The following is a 19,626-nucleotide window of genomic DNA, read 5'->3' on the forward strand; positions in this document are numbered from 1 at the left end:
GCTTCGTCGTAAAGAGCAGGAGCGCAGAAAAAGCGGCCATAACGCACGCCAGCTAAAGATTTGGCCGGCTGTACCTATGCTGCTCATGGAAAAGCTCAGGACAGTAGAACACCTTTGGCAACTGTTCGTCTGAAGCTGATTACTTGCAGGAATAGTGTCACTTTTGGCATGGAAATGTTTACTACCCAGTGAGCATTGTTTAGTATTATTTGATGTAACAGCTAAGTAACAAAATAACAATAAGTAGTGTGGCTTGGTTCTTCACCTTGTTTCCCCTGGTACTTGATCACTAAGCAAGGTTAAAATGGACATGCGTTATTAAGTGCTTCGTAATCCAGTTTCAAGTGACGTACTGTGTTCTAAGTAAGAAATTTTTGTAGTCGGAGCAAACATTTTCAAATTATGCAGCGTGTGCTCTTTCTAACTCACCTAACTGCAGCTGTTCTACTTGTGATATTTCAGACAATCACTTCAGCCTCATTGTGACGGCATCGGCATCGCTTCACTGGGACCACGGCTGCTTGAACAGACTGCCTACCAGAGACTTCTCAGTGCAGTCTTTATCATTTCTATGCTGTCTTTATCTATGCTAGCTTGTTTTATAACAATTGCCAGTTTCTCTAACTGTGCTGCGGCAGTTTGTATTATGAAGGATGACCATGCGTGGTTCACATTTTTATTCAGTTTAGTGTGCAGAAGCTCCTACGCTAGGCAACAGCATCAAGGCACCCTGGCTGTAAGGTTCCTTATTATTTATATCTGGAAATGACTAGTCTTGCAAAAACTTGCCTTGGCTGCTTCGTTTGTCTTATCTGCATTGTTTTAGTATCCGACGTGAGAAGCTTGAATCGCGGAATACAAATGTTTCATTTCTCTGTTATGGGTTATTATGAACAACATACTTTGATTTGTATTACTCTGCCAAGATGTATTTTTACTGATGTTACTGTATTTATTTGGTATATTATGTATTGTTGTGTTGCTGTGACAGGCTATATTATGTTTATTTTGTCTTCGCCTGCTTTTGTGATCAGTTCTGTGTGGAATACTTGCACCCGTCCACTGTGCCTGTGCATACAATATCCTTGCTGACCCTGTATCTTCTGTATGCCTCTGTCCATACTATCATAGCCTAGAAAATTAGACATTCCATGAATATTTGGAAGATTCTTAGCCTGTGTTCTGCAATATCGAGAAGAAAACAAACACACAATGGCACAGGTGAAACAGATAGATGATAGAGTTGTGATTGTTCTTAATAAAACTCAAAAAACGCCTTCAGCAGATGCTTGTTTTCAAAGTTGAAGCTACTACTTTCTTTTTCCAGAGAAGTTCTGAGAAAATGTCTGAAAACATAACCTGTAATTTAATGAAAGGCCTACAGACATACTTGTGTATGCTTCAGTAATTTGCAGTTTGCACCTTGAGTCCTTTCAATGCTAAAAAGTTTATAAGGAGGAATTAGCAACATGATACTTGAATGATAGGTTTTGGTTTTAGGGGGTTTAACACCTCAAAGCGACTCATACTATGAAGGACAGTGTAAAGAAGGGCACCGGGTAATTGATAACCATTGAGCCACCATGCGATTGAGTAACAGTTATTGGAAAAGATGCGGATGACTTAGTTGAATTAACCACAATCAAAATGGGGAATACTAAAACCGTGTCATTTGCATCTTTTCCAGTAACAGTTACTCAGCCCCGCCGCGATGGCTCAGTGGTTACGGCGTGCGGCTGCTGACCCAAAAGACGCGGGCTCGGTCCCGGCCACGGCGGTCGAATTTCGATGGAGGCGAAATTCTGGAGGCCCGTGTACTGTGCGATGTCAGTGCACGTTAGAGAACCCCAGGTGGTCGAAATTTCCAGAGCCCTTCACTGCGGCGTCTCTCATAGCCTGAGTCGCTTTGGGACGTTAAACCCCGATAAACCCAAACCTATTACTCAGACATTAGTATGTTCTAAAATCCTCTTTATAAGCTTGTTTGCCTTGGAAGGTTCCAAAGTGCAGATTGTAATTGTTACCTTTCAAGGTGAACAAGCTTATTATGAGGTGGATTTTACAGTGTAATATCTGAGTAATAGTTATTTGAAAAAAATGCTTGACTTAGTTGCAGTATTTGCCATTTTGCCTGTGGTTAATTCGAGATGATGTGAAGGGTGTGTTACCACCCTTCACTGGCACTGAGTTGTTCTCATCAGTACATATAGTATATGGTGTTTATACTTTGCATAGCCAAAAACACATTGTTGAGAAAGGAGGGTCAGGCAGTGACAGAAAACTTGTGCCACATATGTCAACGTGTGATTGTGATGACCGAAGTGCGCACTGTGCTGAAAGCTCTTCCAATTATTCCCTCCTCAGAAGCCGTTCGTTGTCTGTTCTGTATGCCCTCAGATGTGAACAGCACTCTCCTAGTCCCTCCCTTCGTGTGTGTGACATGTGACCGGACTTTCTCCACGCCGGACCTCTTGGACAAGCACCGACAGCGTGAGCATCCCCAGGGGCGGCCGGGAAAGTACTGCTGTACCTACTGCCCATTCTCCAGTGATAGCAAGTACGCCAATACTTCACTGCTCACCGCGTTTTCAAGTTGCTGAGACAGAAGTATACCGCACAGAGAGACTAGTTCTTTCAGGATTTTGATTCTATGTTGGGGAAAGGGTGTTGTTATAAGGCTCCCACAACACGATAGAAGGGCAATCCTGTAAAGCTCTTACTTTACTTTTTTTTTCATGAGGCGAAAAAGTGATACCAATAGTCGTATGACACTTTGTAAATGAAATTAAGCCCCAAAGTAGCATGTTGTTGCTTCACTACTGCACTGAGAATACCCTTTATCCATTTGTCGTTCGATCCCAGCCACGGCAGTCAAATTTCGATGGAGGCGAAATTCTAGAGGCCAGTGTACTGTGCGATGTCAGTGCTCGTTAAAGAACCCCAGGTGGTCGAAATTTCCGGAGCCCTGCACTACGGCGTACCTCATAGCCTGAGTCGCTTTGGGATGTTAAACCCCATAAACCATAAACCATTTGTCACAGGAAGCTCACAGATTTCGGTTGTTTTGAGTCCTTGCTTAAACCTCTAGTTTTGGACAGTTGGTTTCACCCTTCGCCAATGGTACAATATAGTTGATGGTTGTGGCTGCAGCTGTGGCTAAATATATGGTGGTTACACCCAGTTTATTTATTTTTCCAGAGTACGTTTGACAGAATCAGTCAGTGTGTTTCAGGTATGACTAAAATAACTCCAATGTGTCTCACATAGTGTTCAGTGTATAAGGTCAAGGTCTCTTGCGAGCAGCCATTACGGGTTTACATCAGTACAGCTTTCCATCGTTGGTCATACCAGTTGGCAACTCCAAGTTAATACAAACACGAGGGCAGCAGAGACCCTGGGCACCTTTTCTCGCTCAGGTTCAGGTGCCTGGGATCTCTGTCGTCCGCCTACATGAATGGTTTCTGTCACATGACTACAAAGAAGATCCGCTTTCCATTTAGTCGCCACTGAAGTAGGGACAAAGCTCATCCCGAAACGATAGGATTTCGTTTTCAACTCTAGGTTGGTGCCGGTCTCCACCATGCTACAAATTCGACCAGATGGACTTCAGGCAAAGATGTTCCCTTTCCAAGTATACATATCATTTAGTTGATGTGCCACCTTTTTTACACTGCTTTTAAACAAAATACAGCAATGAGTCACAGCAGGGAGGTGTGAGTGCTTTACCTTTGAGTATGTCATGTGTTATGGCGCCATCTATCAGACAAGCTATAAGGCTCCACCCAGTGAAGCACTGCAGTGACACGCTGTTATGACCAGAGTCTGCTCTCCTGTGTGTTTTGGTTTTTGGTCCATCCATACCCTTGCACTGACACCCAATGCACAAGCAAGTCTGTGCAATTTCAAAGGGAACAATAAATTTGTTCGAAAAGAGAAATTTTGTTATATCTTTACTGAAGATAGAAATAGCTTTTGGATATTATACGCCAAGAGTAAAACTAGTTGGAAAACTGGAAAAAACGTACCTGTCGCACATAATTATGTGGTAATCATTAATTAAACACTTTGTTTTTTAGAACTTTGTTCCTTTTTATATTGGAGGGACCTGTATGTCAAATGAACATCAAATGTATAATGTCCTATGTATGACTTGACAGGTCTCTACCGATGAAGCTTTGTAGTGACAGGACACGCAGTTATGAGCAGAGTCTGCACTCCTGTCTGTTTTGCTTTGTGGTCTGTACCCTTACACTGACTTTCGCTGTAACATTAATGGATATCTAATGGATATTCATGGGACATACGTCTTTACATGTTTAGTTTTTCTTTCTTGTCCTCTGCTCTGTCATGGTTCTCTAAAAGTGTGTCCAATGCCCTTCTCCTTCCAATCCCACACCCAGGACCCGTGTAACCCTGCACGAGAGGACGCACACTGGAGAGCGACCCTTCGTGTGCAAGAACTGCGGGAAGGGCTTCAAGCAGTCAAGTCACCTTACCGCCCACCTGGCAATCCACGAAGGGGACCGGTCACTCGAGTGCACCGTCTGTGGCCAGCACTTCAGCGACCTGTTCCATTTGACTCGCCACCACAATGCAGCGCACACGGATGACGGTGAAGTGTGGCTCCACGCCTGCTCTCAGTGTGGCATGACGTTCAGCGAAGGCCGGTTCCTCAGGCATCATGAGAGAGTGATGCACGGCCGCCGGTACTTGCCAAAATGCCCTCACTGCGGCAAAGTCACGGCCAGGCTCACCAATCTGAGAAGGCATATGCGTTTGGTGCATAAATCCGCTGGTGAAGACATCATGTGGCACGTCATGCAGTGATGAAGGTGCAAGGAGCAGACACTGCGTATTTCGGTGCAAAGCGGCGCATCAAGTACATGGCCGCTATGTACAAAAGAGAAAGAATAGGAACCTTAAGTTACAGTTATCTCCAGCAACTATACAACTTCATCACCAAAGCAGAAACTTGGGGCTCAGGACCCACGGTGAAGCTCAGTAGTGTGGAGAGCTTGGCTAAAAATGATGTCTTTCAATGAAGAGGCCATGTTTCGAAGTTTTTCACTGAAGCAAAATTTGAGTCCGTGAAGAAGGTTGCAAGCAAGAAGCACTGAACAAGCAAATAAAATTCCTTTCATTTACTGAAACAACTTGCATTGAGTGAAGGTGATGTCATAGGAAGGGTATTACAGAGTGTGCCATGGCCTGCTTTTTCTGCAAATTCTCGAGATGTCATCTAACATATCTTAAGCGTGGTTTGCCTGTCAGATATATGCTGCTTGCATCATTGTCCCTTGTGTTACCTTAGGTCATGATGGAAGTCTATGGACTGTAATAAGACCCAGAATGGGGCTTTCAACAAACACACTCGGACCATATGGAAGTGTGAATTATCCTTTGAATTTGAAGAAATGTGTACAGAGCTTATGTTGGATATAGTGGTCGAGAACAATGTAGTTCAGTGTACATTGAAAGTATAAAGGGTGGTTAAATGCAGAAAATCGTTCCATTAAAGGTCGCTGTTCTGACATGCAAATATAACAGATTTTAGTCAATTAGATTTCAGTCCAGTTCAAGGTTTAAAGACTGATATCTCTGTGGTAGATGATTTTATATTTTCACGCAGTTTCCTGCAAAGAACTTGTGCAGACTGCTAAGGAACATGTACAAGTGATTCAAAGGCAAGACAAAGCCATCCATAGCTCATTGTAGCCTTTTCTTGTGGTGTGGTTGCAGTTAACTGGAATTACGGTATATATAGTGTGATGAAAGTCAGAAAAAAAGTGGCTTTTTCTAATGAAGGGCCCCCTCCAGCCATTCGTGTCGGCCGGTTCTCACGAACCTACTAGCGTGAGTGGCGTGACAAGGCAGGGAGGGGACTATCATCTGCCACTCCTTGCATTGCCAAGCTAGCAGGTTTGTGAGAATCGGCCGACGACATAGGCATGTGCACAGTGAGGTGGGCTACCCCCCCCCCCCCCCCTCCCCCCCAATCATCTAAGGAGGCACCAAGTGAGCACCATACCTTTATTCTGTTGGACCTGTCCTGTCATTGTTTATAGTGCAATTGTTATAGCCATATGCAGGTTTTCTTACGATACTGGCGGCCAAGGACCCGTGATGTTGCATTCCAAGAACTGTCTACTTGCCGGGTCACTTTGAGGCAATCTTTTCAGGTTCTTTTTTTGCAGTTAACAAGACAAATGTGTCATATTTTCTGTGGTTTAGAGAATGAAAATACCTTTGGATGCACATTGTTACCTTGATGCCTCAGTGGGAGGGCATTGAGGGGGGGTTCATTGATAAACCAGTGTTTTGCCTCATAATTTTGCTTGTTCTGGTTAGCGTCTCTTGCATCAGCTTTGAATACGGCACTCCCTTGAAAAAAAAAAAAAAAAAGCTTTTGATGCTCATCCTGAAGTAGTGCTGAAAGTGTCCCCAAACATGATCCTCAAGGCATCCTGAGTATGTGCAAAGAACAAAAGTAACTGCGCAAAAGGACTGGACAAGAGAAAGAGAACCACACGGGACAAACGCAGACTGACAACTGATTTATTCCATCAACTCCTCTTTCCTTCAGCAGCAAAGCGCATGCGCACCAACCACAAAAACAAAGGAAAGAACAAAGGAAGCTGCTGAAGGAAAGAGGAGTTGATGGAATAAATCAGTTGTCAGTCTGCGTTTGTCCCGTGTGGTTCTCTTTCTCTTGTCCCGTCCTGTTGCGCAGTTACTTTTGTTCTCATAATGTCGTACCAACTAGCCCCTCACCGCACTCTTCTAGATGTGCAAAGGACTGACAAATGGGTCACAGCTGGTCTGCTCGAGGGCCAATTAGAGACACCCCGAGGGTCTCTGAACATATCCTGATGTGGGCATACTGAGGTCATACTCAGGACGTCTTTGCGTTGTCTCGGAAGCTATCAAGCATGGTCATATTGGCAGCTAGGCACCTTTGAGGCTATGAGAGACGCCGTAGTAAAGGGCTCCGGAAATTTCGACCACCTGGGGTTCTTTAACGAGCACTGACATCGCACAGTACACGGGCCTCTAGAATTTCTCCTCCAAAGAAATTCAACCGCCGCGGCCGGGATCGAACCCGCGTCTGTAGGAATCTAAGGTGGAGGCGTGTTGCCCAATATCCCACCTTTAGAGCCCAAGCAAGGGGCTTTAAGACCAAGAGAGAGCGAGTCTATCAGCTGCGCCATGTTGCATGGAGCATGGAGACCTATTTGCGCCACGCATTTCTTAATTGTCTTTATCCAAAAAACAGGTGCCAGTGCAGCTTTCAAGGTGAGATTGGGTGGTTGGAGTTAATCCAGCCCTGCATTTGCGAGAGCATAGAGGACCAGGACGTACAAAGATTCGTGGTCAGGAAGGGCGCCACCACCGAGAGAGATTATTCCAAGACATTTAAAGCCAAGCCAAAGCAATCCATAGCTTGTGAAAGTTTTGTCGACATAGTTCTTTCCTTCCTCCGTGCGTGTCGACTTGAACAACTTAAATTTGTCACCTTTCTTGTGAATTAGGAAATGGGGTTTTGATCCTTGTTCGCGTTCTTTTTCTGGTGTTTCGCTACAGTGCTTGTGCAAGTGTTTCATTTCATTTTTTGCTACGGAATGAACGCACTATCCTCAGTGGCGTGTCTTTGTGTGCTCTACGGTGGTGGTGGTGGCTGCTTCGTCGATTTAATCAAGTCTGGCGCGAGTGCGTGGGCATTCGAAGGTAGGAATGCGAAGGCAGTGTGCGTAAGCATTTCAGCAAGGCATTGCCGAAGGCATTTAGGCGAGCAGTTTTTCCAACAGTACACGAGCGCTCTAGAGTAAGTCGGTCCGGAAAGGTTAGGCAACACGCGAGCGATTGTGTCTGGTTTCAAAAATTGTAATATTTTTGTGCATATACGAGTCATATCCCTGGAAAGTATTTAAAGAGAGAAATCGAATGGTGCAGTTGTCATGTCGATTCGATGAGGCGATGCACGTCGGCGCAGGAACATGATCACTGCCGCGAACCTGCCGAGCGCATTGCAGATATCCCCTTGATGACGCCCAGTGAAGAACGCCTTATATGTCACTTTTTGTGCGACCTATTGTTGAAAGCTTTGCATTCTGGCGTTTTTGCTCTAATTATTTGCTCAAAGTACTTCTTCAGACACTATCCAATGGTGCTCGGTAGGTTTGAAAATGAAGCTGCATTGAACTTGTCTTCAGCTCGAAATGCTGATATATGTAGCGAGGGGCAAGACTTGAAGAACAGGATGCCAATTAGAGGTGTTGCAAATTGGTCTTTTTGCAAGTAAAGTTAATGAATCCATTTGTGTCTACCAACTGTCTACTACGCTGATTTCTAATAATATGCACTCAAAGGCGGGTCATCATTGTTCCGCCTGAAATAAGCATTATGCACCGCCTCATATCAGTTTGGATTTTTCTGTATAAGAAAACTAACCATGCCAATCTTTTGAACTTGAACGTCAAAAGCTGCTTTTAACAACTGTCAGGTATGTAGTCAGAAAAGGAGTCCAAGTCACTCATAGAATGCATGGGGTATGTACATACCTCATAGAGTTCAAGTGGCTAAACTTTAGCGCCGCTCTACTTCTCTTCCGTGATGCAGTAGGTGCCCGAGCACTTATTTTGGTGCACAACTTTTTGCAGCTTTTCGTCATTTAACAATCAAATAATGTTGGTTGTTCTTGCTGTTTTTGCTTGATAACAACCAACTTATCTCAGTAAAGTCTTATAAAGAGTTGTCAGAGGCACCTGATGTTTGTGCTATTTTTCTTTTATCAAAGCTCTCTTTGGGGAAATTTGCATGTTCGATATCATTATTGGTAACTTATTCACCAAGACGAGCTTCAATTTTATACTCCTGCTTGTACCAACCTCATCACTAAAAAAATTGATAGGAATGCTTGAATATAGGCTTGTAAAAGCAGTATTGTCAGCATATTCTGCATGCATGGCAGCCGCCGCGGTGGCTCAGTGGTTATGGTGCTCGGCTGCTGACCCGAAAGACGCGGGCTCGATCCCGGCCGTGGCGGCTAGAATTTCTTTGGAGGAGAAATTCTAGAGGCCCGTGTACTGTGCGATGTCAGTGCACGTTAAAGATCCCCAGATGGTCGAAATTTCCGGAGCCCTCCACTACGGCGTCTCTCATAGCCTGGGTCACTTTGGGTTGTTAAACCCCATAAACCAAACCAAACCAATCTGCATGCATGGCGGTAGAGGCAAAACAGCATAGGCATAGAGGCAATGCATTCCTGTCAGATGTCTCGCTGTGCAAGCAGGCCTGATGGACCTGGAAGTGACTGCAGCGGTGACCACCTTGTCGTTTGAGCATTTTCCTCATATGCGGGAGGTACGGGGTTCGATCCCCATTGCCACCGGTACCCACTGGTTTCCAATGGGTACCCACTGGTTTCCTCTGGCCTGGTGCTTGGCTTCTCTAGGGTGAGTTGCTTCGAAATGGGTCTCTGATGCCACCTTGATTAGACCGAAAATACTCTGTGCCATGAAAACCAAATCATCATTGGACTCAGAAGCTGACCCAAAATGTGATGAGTGCATGTTGGGGCCGCTATAGTAAAGCAAGCTGTCCAAAATACTGAGTAGAAAGCATTGGAGGTTAAAGGTGCACTAAAGAGGAATCTGAACTGGTCGTTTTACTGCTGGAACTCGATCTACACATTCCGAACATTCTTAAAAACTTTGAATTATTGTCCTGTGTGGCCGATTTTCATAATTTAAATCGGATTAAATGTCCCAGCTCCCGCCTTTTTTTTTACCTCGCTGCAGAGGGTAAGAGAAGTCATTCAACCTTTCAGCCAGTCCCGTGGCGGCTTGCCGCTCTGCCATCGGCGGAACGGTACATAGCGATCGGCCAAAGCAAAGAGTCCATGCATATTTTTATTTCTGTGGGCCTAATTTGCAGCTATGTAGTCTGTGACTAAATCTATTTGTTCATGGAAACCTTGAAAAAAACGAAAGCGAAGCTGCCACACGACTGCCTGAAAGGCACTACACGCGTTAGTGGACTCCTTCTACTGCCTGCGGTGAGTTCAAAAAAAGGCGGGAGCCGGGACGTTTATGCTGATTTAAATTATGGAAATCGGCCGCACAGGACAATAATTCGAAGCTTCTAAGAATGCTCAGAGTGTGTAGATTGAGTTCCCGCTGTGAAAAGACGAGTTCAGATTTCTCTTTAGTGCACCTTTAGTATATAGCATAGACAATCTTTCTCTGTAGCCTTTAAGCGTTTTTACCGCCACGGTGGCTCAGCGGTTATGGTGCTCAGCTGCTGACCCAAAAGACGCGAGTTCGATCCCAGCCGCGGCGGCTAGAATTTCTTTGGAGGAGAAATTCTAGAGGCCCGTGTACTGTGCGATGTCAGTGCACGTTAAAGAACCCCAGGTGGTCGAAATTTCCAGAGCCCTCCACTACGGCGTCTCTCATAGCCTTAGTCGCTTTGGGACATTAAACCCCATAAACCAACCAACCAACCAACCAACCTTTAAGCGTTGGAAACCTGGAATCTTCAAAAGTTGGAACTAAGCCTCTATATGCTTTGCTCGAGAACCCATTCTCTGGCATGTCCCATAATCAGATTTGCCCTTGAATACTTCTTGTAGCTTGCAGAACATATGAACGCTTTAATCTGGTAGTGTAGATTTCATGGCGTGCTATTAGTTCGCAAAGTTTTAGTGTGATGCTGCAGAGAGCAGACTCTGCAGGCTCAGTTACAGAAACACTCAATGTTGTCTTGCTCAAAATTTAAGCATCGTGTGTGAGGACTTCGTAGCTTCTCGTGCCTATGAAAAGGAGACACGATTGACTGGAATTCGAGGAAAGTGGCGTGTGGCTTTCACGGATACTAGTAAACTGAGGAATCCTTCATTGCAGACACTGTGCTCTAGGGTGCTGAATTTTTTCTCTGCAGTAATCAGTACTGTTGGAACTTTTGCATGCCATGCAATGTTGAACATTCAACAAGTGACTGCAGTTTTGAATACAATCTAAAAGGGCCCATAACGGCAATATTAACTTCGTCAAAGCTAAGTGTCTGGCAGAAGATGTGTACAAGTCTTCCCAGTTTCTCAGCATTGTCACTGTCAGCGGTTTTCCTGCCTGTGTGTGCAGCGACATTCGAATTGTATCTTAGCTCCACATTCGTCACAAAACCGATGAAAGCCGCCGCAGTGGCTCAGTGGTTATGGTGCTTGGCTCACCTGGAAGATGTGGATTTGATTCCAGCCACTGCGGTCACGTTTTGATGGCGGCGACGTGCTAGAGGCCAGTGTACTGTGCGATGTCAGTGCATGTTAAAGAATCCCAGGGGGTTGAAATTATCTGGAACCCGCTGTTACGGTGTCCCTCATAGTCTGAGTCGCTTTGGGACATTAAACCCCATAAAACATAACAAAAGCGATGAAGCAGCCACCACTTTGTTTGTAGCATTCTTGTAAATCACACGAGTGCATATTTGTGGGGGCAGAACATTCATTGAATTACGGAGTATGAAAGCCTCGCGCAGTTGTTGTAGTGAACCACAAGAAAAGAAACTCGAATATGGACCAAAACGTGCGTTTGCATCCATGAAATGGCACCTATAAGCTGCTAATGCCTTCACCTTTCATATTTCATCATTCAGAATTTAAAGAAAAACTGTTTCAAGTGACTTTGTTTCCTTAGCAACTTGTTACCACACTAGCTCTTTTTTAGATGTTTTTTAGGTATAGTTTAGTTTGTGCTGTGTGTTCATGGCTTGCCTAACTACAGCTGTACTTGTATAGTTGTATCATTTCGAAGAACCACATCGGCCTTGTTCCCTTGATGATTTCAGCAACAGTCCTATGAGATCTTGGCTTCTTGTGCAAATTTCTTGCTATGCCTGATTCTGTTCTTTCAACTGTACAGTCCCACAGCTACCATTTAAGTGGTACCACCTAGCAGCGATTATGAAAAATTTTATGAGAACAGATAAGGCTTTAATTGAAAGCACCTGTTCCCTGTTGGATCTGTGGCGCAATGGATTAGCACTGCATTTTTTAACACATAAGATGGCAGTTGGAATCCCCTTGTTCAAAATATGCTTTTTCTTTTTTTTCCACCAGTGATTACCAGTACATAAATCATTTACCATTTCCCTTGCATGTGTCGTTAGGTTTAAGTTTTAGGCTAGAATTTAGATACTTTGGGGCAAATATCACAATTTGAAAAGCTGCGAGAATGGAATTATACACCTGGTACAACACCTGTCCCAGCCAGTCTTCACTGTTTGTGTGTTTGTCACATTTATTGGCACTAACATGTTTTGCAGCAATTTTTATACACACTAGTGCAGCCGCACATTTTTTAAACCATCTGCAGCTTGTACATAGTTCATATTCTATTTGATAGTTACTGCACTTATGGACGCTTAATATTTGCAGGTTAAAGAGCCAGGCTTTGAGGACCATGACTACAACAATAACTGTCCCGGGCCAAGTATTTGCAAGGCTTGAACTGTTGCAATGGCTGGAGCTTGTTACAGCTCTTTCTTGTGGAAACACCTGTGCAGCAGTTTGTTATTTTACTGCTGCTCAGCATCTTGTAATTGCGACTGCTGCTTATAATTTCATTCAGCCTACATACATGTTCAAACCCTGGTACACAATGCCTATGCTCTCGGTGAAGGAAATCAATGCTCTCAGCTTGTTGTTTTCGTCTGTACTAGCTGTGGTTGATAGTTGTGGTCTTAGCTTTCGTAGAATTGTGGCCCACACTGCTATTTATGCATTGTCCGTAAAACAGCAGCTTCAAGCAGCTGTGAGTGCTTTTGTCAGACACCTGAAGAAATAATTGATAACTGCAATAGAAGGTTTGTGGTCTGTGAAAGGTGAAAATTTATTAAGTGCTACAAGTAGCAACTAGCCAGGGAGAGTTAGAAACTAATGATTGCATGTCTGATGTCTTGAGTTATTGCTGATATTATTATTGTTATTTGATGCCTGACATTCATTACTGTTCTGCCATTTGAATATGCTCGTTTCTTCGTTCTTATTAATCTTTTTAGGGTAATCATTTTTTACATTCTTTTTGTTGTTTTGTGCCGGTGCCAAGGCCTTAGTATTGTTTCCGGGCATTTGAAATACATATTTGTTATTGCTTTTTATGACATTATCACGACAGTAGTCATAGCGTTGAATTTTAATGGCGCTGAGGCAGCTTTGGGCACAGAGTACCACGGTACAAGATATTTTTCTTTAGAATGACATTATCATGAAACCAGCAACACAGCAAAGAAAAAATATAACTTGAAGAGAAAACTGCTACGAAACATCAGAACAGTACACAGTCCAGTTATGACGTACATCCCATATAGATTTCTTTTCCTGGTTTGCCTCTTTTATGCCAGGCTGGCTTCATGACATCTAGTTAAAACATTTTAAATGGCAGATAACTTGCAAATAAACATTAACCAGCGTGGTGTGTCCCTTCAGTTTATATCTTTTTGGTCACCGGGAGGGGCCCTATAAATTTTTGGATAGGCATTTTATGCTGGCATATGAGAAAGTAAATTTCATATGATAGTGCAAAGCTCGTAATCTTTTGTAGTGATAGCCAGCAGTTCTTTGATCATGTAACATGCCAAATTGGTTTACATTTTACCTAACAGCATGAATGTTTTGGGCATTTCAGAGAGCCACATCAGCCTTGTGGTGACTTCGGCAGCTGTCCAGTGAGGCCATGGCTGTAGCACAATTGTTGACGTGATCTGCGGCGTGAACTGTGTGTGGAATGTGAACTTTGCACATTTTCTTAAATCCAGTGTGTGTGAGCTCCTACGTTACACAAGAACTTCAAGCCACTCTGGGCACAAATGCTTTGAGGTTTGAAAGTTGAAATAGGCGAGTTGTTGGAACCAGAACTGTCCCTTACGAAGTTTTTGGAAGTTTTTGGTTACTCTTGAGAAGCTGAAGCTTGTGACTTTTTTCTGGTGTTTAGGAGCACAACATTTGTTTCGTTGTTTTGTAGGATCCTGTAATTGAAACTGCTATATGTGTTGATGCTGCATGCATTTTTGGAGCTTGTTATCTAATGCCTAAACTGTCATTGTAGGAAAGCAATGTTATATATTTGAGGATCATGGATGTAGCTTTCGTCAAGTTATGTTTCGTGAGGCCAACCGCAGGTCACCAGAATGCAGCAGTTGCAACCAAACAACTACTTCACTTTGGCATAACAGACATGCAGGCTCAAAGCCAAGAATATATTCCTTGCCTGACATATTCACTTGCTCTATCAGAACAGGTTTTGTGACGCGCCTAACTTCCTTTAGAAGACTTTGTTTCATGCTTATGATTCTGTGGGTCTCAAGCTATGATATGTAATTCACTGTTATTGAACCACTCATTTTGTGTGTTACAAACATGCTTACTTATACAAATTATTTGTTTGTTGTTGTGAGTGCATCTCTTCCACTTATGTTTTGCCTTTTGAGAACTTCGTTGGTACATGGTGCCCTGAAATCTTTCCGGTGTTTGTAATCGGAAAAATGTCTGCCTGTGTGATGAATGTAGCACACCCAGTACAGAGCAGGTAGGTCAAAAAGGGCGGCTGAAAGGTTATGTGGTCCGCTTGTCACGGCCTTCAGGTAAATAGTGCTTTGAGCAAAGTGCAGGTGTGGTAGTTGTTAGTAAAGGCATTTTCGTTCTCTGCTCTGCACCCAGAAACTGAAGACAGTGGGTCCATCTCACACTTGGGCTTCTTTTGTGGCACATGTGAACAAGAGTTCTCTTCGCAAGCACTCTTGGAGGTGCATAGGCGGCACAATCACCCCCCTGCGCTCCAGAAGAGGTACTGCTGTTCCTACTGCCTATACTTCTTACATATTGTATAGCCTTTTTGACGCCACTTACCTGCTGTACATTCTTATTCCTTTTACTGTTATTTTTTTTTCTCTCTCTGTAGTGTTCTTGTCTTCGTTGGTACAAATCTTGAGTTTGCTCCCCCCTTATGTAATGCCCTCGGGCCTTTAAGGGAAAATAAATGAAATGAAATGAAATGCAAACATTGAGTGCACGTTTTAGTGCTGCTAATTAGGGGTGTGCGAATATCAAATTTTTCGAATACGAATCGAATACGAATACTTGGTTCCGAATATCGAATCGAATATCGAATAATCAAGGACAGACGCATTTAACCACTACAAAACATTTATTTCAGCACCCAAGAACATTAAAGCTCAACTATCGATGATTAAATGAACACCAGAGGTGTCTGTGGCTGCACAAAAAGTAGCAAAGTCTCGAGCATTATTCTTAAAAGCGTAGAAATATCAGATAAGATGGCTAGTACACAGCATTGATTAAGGCTAGCTTGCCATCAGCACAAAAGCGCGTTGCTGGGATGAACATAAAAGGTTGTCGTGAAGGAAAACCGGCTGCTCCACATGGTCAGGCAGAAGTAGTTCCCTTCTAGCTGAAACGCCTCCTCCAGCCACAGAAAATGCCCTCTCACTTCGCACTGACCTGACACGTATTGCGAGGTACTTCGTGCACAGCTCTGACTATACCAGCTTCGCAGGTATAGCCACAAAAAAGCTCACCAGCGCAGTCAGCTACGGCACTTAAAGGAAGGAAGAATTTTCCTTCTTCCATGCGCATTGCTCTGGGCGCCGCCATGTTATGTATCTGTCGAAAGGGCTTGCGGACCGAAATGAACGCTGGTGCTAACATTGAATATTCGGCTAGATACGAATATTCGCGTCAGGTCGAATATTCGAAACAACACGAATACTTGGATTTCAAATCGAATACGAATACTAAAAATATAATATTCGAAATATATTCGAAAATTTCTAATATTCGCACACCCCTACTGCTAATGCATCGGTACACAGTGAGAAACATGGTCTTTTCAGGATTTTGACTCCGGAATGGGCACCAGAAAGAGCGCATATGGTGGTGCGACAAAATAGAGGGGTGTTCCAGAAAATTCGCTTTTCCCGATCTCCTGAACAGCAAATTCATAAGGGTAGTTGTGCAACACTTTGTGAACGAGTGGGCGTATATCTTCCCCCCGATCTCTTGAACAGCAAATTCATAGGGGATGATTGTGCAGCACTTTACGAACCAATGGGCGTACATGTTCAGCAGAAGTTCATCTGGCTGTGACATGCAGTATAGCATGGGAGTCTAGCACCGAACTAAGGGTTGAAAAAAGGAACGCACCGAAACATTCAACTTCCTGTCTCTCAACCTTTGGTTGGCTCTAGAGTTTGTTCCTGTGATTAGCTCTGTGAGGGACGTGCAGGCATGAAACTGCACTGGGGGGAGGACACCTTTGGTTCAGTGGTCACTGCAAGTCTGCGGAATTTAAGCGATCCTTGATTCTTGGCCATCACGTCTACTCGTTTCGTGGGGGGCACTCGATCATTAAAAGTACTGTGTAGACTTCATCGACTCACGTGGCAAGCGGGACTGTGCAGTTGGTTCTTGTTTCTGGCTAGTGCACATCATTGGCATTGCCATGCTAATAAGTGCCCACCCTCTTCCCCACCCTTGCTTTATTTCATCGCAGGCAACTTGTGGAGAAGCGCGAGAGGACGCACACCGGCGAGCGGCCTTTCGTGTGCGAGTTGTGCAAGAGGGGCTTCAGTGAGCCGGATAACCTTACCCGGCACTTGTTAAGTCACACGGAAGAGAAGCCTTACGAGTGCACCGATTGCGGCGAGAGCTTCGCCAGTTCATTTCATTTAACGCGTCACCGCAGACAGCATTTGCACGACCGCAAAGCCTCGCACGTGTGTCCGCTCTGTAGAAAAGGGTTCTTCACCTCTGCTCGGCTCAATAAGCACCTTTTGACACACACTGATGCAAGGCCCTACCCCTGCTCTCAGTGCGGGATGAGTTTCAAGGAAAAAGGCCATGTCAAACGTCACGAGAGAGAGGTACATAGCGGCCAGTATAAGCTGCACTGCCCGCAGTGTGGCCAAGGCATGAGCACTACAGCCCGTCTTAGTAAGCACATGCTCGCGAAGCATGGTTCTGAAGGGGAAGGCAACCAGCGCGACATAGTCGAGTGACATATATTTGTGTGAAAGGTCCGACGTGAAAGAAAAGGTACACTCGACCAAATCTTTAACTGGCTCAGGTGTTGTATCGCTAAATGTACCTTGTAAAAGGTTCTTTTCGGCTGCACCGCTGGCATATTCATGCTGTAATTTGATGCGTGAGATGGCATTTTGTGGTTCCTTTTTGTTCATATAATGTTTGAATGGAGTATTGGTGTGTTTAGATCATAGTTATCAGAAATATTCATCGTCTGCCACTACGAAGAGCTGGAACAAGCAGAATACGCAACAATGGTTCTGGTCCATATGGCCTCCTCTTCTGGGTAAACTACCTCTCCTTTCATGGCAGACAAGTCGTTTACCCAGAGTAAGCGCACGTGCGCGCCATCTAGCCTATTTTTGAAAGTCTTCCCTGAAACACCTGATCTATAGCATAGGCAATCTTTCTGTAGAACCTTGGAACCACGGAAAGTTAAAACTAAGCTTCTGTACGCCTCGCTTGAAAACTCCCATTCTGTTTCGTGCCCCACTGGCAAATTTGTCCCTGAACACTTCTTTTAGCTTGTAGAACACATGACCGCTTTTATCTGTTAGTGTAGATTTCATGACTTGTTTTTAGATTGCGAAATTTTGAGGTGATGCTACAGAGAACGGCCTCTGCAGGCTCGGCCACAGAAACACTCAAGTTGTCTCGCTCAAAAGTTAATCCAGCATCGTGTGAGAGCCCTTCACAGGTTCTCAAGCCTATGAAGAGGTGACGTGGTTATGACTGGAATAGCCTGTTGCTTTCAACCGTGCCAGTAAACAAAGGAATCCTTCATTGGGGTAACTGTGTTCTGGTATGCTGAATATTTGCTGTATAGTGATCAGTACTGTTGGAAGTGTTGCAAGCCATGCAATGTTGAACATTTAGCAAGTGACCGCGGTATTGAATGCAATGTAAAACAGCCCATCACGGCAATAGTATTATCTTCGGCAAAGCCAAGTGTTATGAAATGCGTGAAATGTGTACATGCCTGCTTGCTTCCCAATTATTGTTAGTGTTAGCAGTTTTTCCGTGTGTGTGTGTGCAGCCACATTCAGATTGTACCTTCGCACCGCATTCTTCACAAAACCGGCAAAGCGGCGACCATTTCTTTTGCAGCACTTCTTTTGTGGCACTCCTGTAAAGCATGCGAGTTTATATTGGTGGACACAGTATGTTCGTTGGGTTACAAAGTATGAAATCCTCGCTGAGTTGCTGTAGTGAACCATGTGAATATTTAATAAACTTGAATGTAGAACAAAACATGCATTTCCATCTCCTTGTGAAAAAGCACCTGAAACGGCAAATGGCTTCATGTTTCATATTTCATCTCTGAGAATTACATGAAAAACTATTTCAAGTGAGAGTGTCCTCTTAAAAACTTTTTGTTGCACTAGCTGATGTTTTTTAGATGGTATAGCTTGTGCTGCATGTTCCTTGTCAGCCTAACTGTAGTTGTACTTGTGGGATTTCAGAGAACCACGTCAGCCTTGTTGTTGGATGATATCAGCAGCAGTCCTCGGAAACCATGACTGCTATAGTAGGATACAACTTAAAAAAACAGCAGTTGCTAACACTGGGCTGTGGTCCATGGCGTCCTGTATTACTCCTTTGGCCAGTCACAACAGGAAACGAAATCAGTTTTTAATGTTTGACTATATCAAACAATTCCCGTATCAGAAGTCTAGAGCTCATGATTTTTTCTTGCGATAAGCTTCTTGCTTAGGTAAGAAGGAACGTTTAAGCAGCGGACTATTTTTTCGTCGTGGAGGAATTCTGTGCACGGAGGCTGATTGTGGGCGGAGCATCACTCCAGACTTAAGTTATATCTGACTGTAGTGCAAGCAGGGGGGGAAATCTGACTGTGCAGCCTGCTCGTGGCCTCCCCTGCCACCGGATACGGGCCGGTGTAGTTTCAGCTACTAGGCTTTGTTCCGGTGCAATGCCAGCAGTGGGGATGGGATGGCCGGGGCCCATCCTCTGGGGATGCAAAACCCCATGGGAGTGGCAGCGACTCCCAGGTGACTGTGAGGGCCAGTCGCGCGCGTGAGGTCCGATGCCTGAGCGGAGGCAGGCCTGGGTTTATACTCAGGTTGGACTCGCGAAATCCGGCCCGGAAAGCATGTCAAAAGAGCGAAAGGTGTCAAATACATGCTACTTCCCTCCGCACGCGGGGGTGTGCAAGTCTGGCTACCGACGCATCGGTTTCTGGCTACGGAGAAACCAGGTCCGCGCGGGGGTTCATAGTAGCCAGGCGCTGAAATGGCGCTTCGGGGAAGCGGCCTTACGGCCGGCCGCAGGCTGTAATGGCCTTTGCGGGACTCCGAGGAACGGGGGCCTAGTACGACCTCGGAAGAGTCTGGCAAAAACCGTCGATGTTGTGGAGTACCGGTGGAGTAGGCCCGGGTCATCTCACCCTAAGCCACGTTCTTGGTTAGTGGCCCTGTCGCCCGGCCTTGAACACTCTCTCCTCAGTAGGAGAAGAGCAAGCTAGGGGAGGAAATAAGTGCATGGTTGGATAGATGGAAGCACAGATGGGTCCCGGT

General features: G+C 44.6%; 1 protein-coding gene and 1 long non-coding RNA gene across 4 annotated transcripts; both read left to right on the forward strand.

The window, feature by feature from the left end:
- Positions 1–1,918: 1,918 nt before the first annotated feature.
- On the forward strand, positions 1,919–5,403 carry LOC149330624 (uncharacterized). The gene is made up of 2 exons (XM_089561254.1): positions 1,919–2,557; positions 4,401–5,403. The coding sequence occupies exons 1-2, from the start codon at positions 2,214–2,216 to the stop codon at positions 4,825–4,827; spliced, it is 771 nt and encodes a 256-aa protein (XP_089417380.1). The 5' UTR covers positions 1,919–2,213; the 3' UTR covers positions 4,828–5,403.
- Positions 5,404–7,451: 2,048 nt separating this feature from the next.
- Positions 7,452–18,343, forward strand: LOC149330625 (uncharacterized). 3 transcript variants are annotated; one of them, XR_016285702.1, is made up of 3 exons: positions 7,452–9,452; positions 13,680–14,837; positions 16,563–18,343. It is a non-coding gene; the product is annotated as an uncharacterized LOC149330625 (long non-coding RNA). The 3 variants fall into 3 exon arrangements; XR_016285701.1 differs by having other exon boundaries at positions 7,452–7,725; XR_016285703.1 differs by having other exon boundaries at positions 7,457–7,479.
- Positions 18,344–19,626: the final 1,283 nt, after the last annotated feature.

This window comes from Amblyomma mixtum, chromosome 9 (genome assembly GCF_055824585.1).
Source record: "Amblyomma mixtum isolate Tamu chromosome 9, ASM5582458v1, whole genome shotgun sequence".
In the NCBI taxonomy this organism is placed as follows: Eukaryota; Metazoa; Arthropoda; class Arachnida; order Ixodida; family Ixodidae; genus Amblyomma; species Amblyomma mixtum.

What these genes read in the sequence shown, in the direction of transcription:
- LOC149330624 (XM_089561254.1), top strand. Translation starts at nt 2,214, where the DNA reads ATGGTGTTTATACTTTGCATAGCCAAAAACACATTGTTGAGAAAGGAG. An exon ending in CCATTCTCCAGTGATAGCAA is followed by an intron (nt 2,558 to 4,400) that starts GTACGCCAATAC and finishes TCCCACACCCAG; the next exon opens with GACCCGTGTAACCCTGCACG.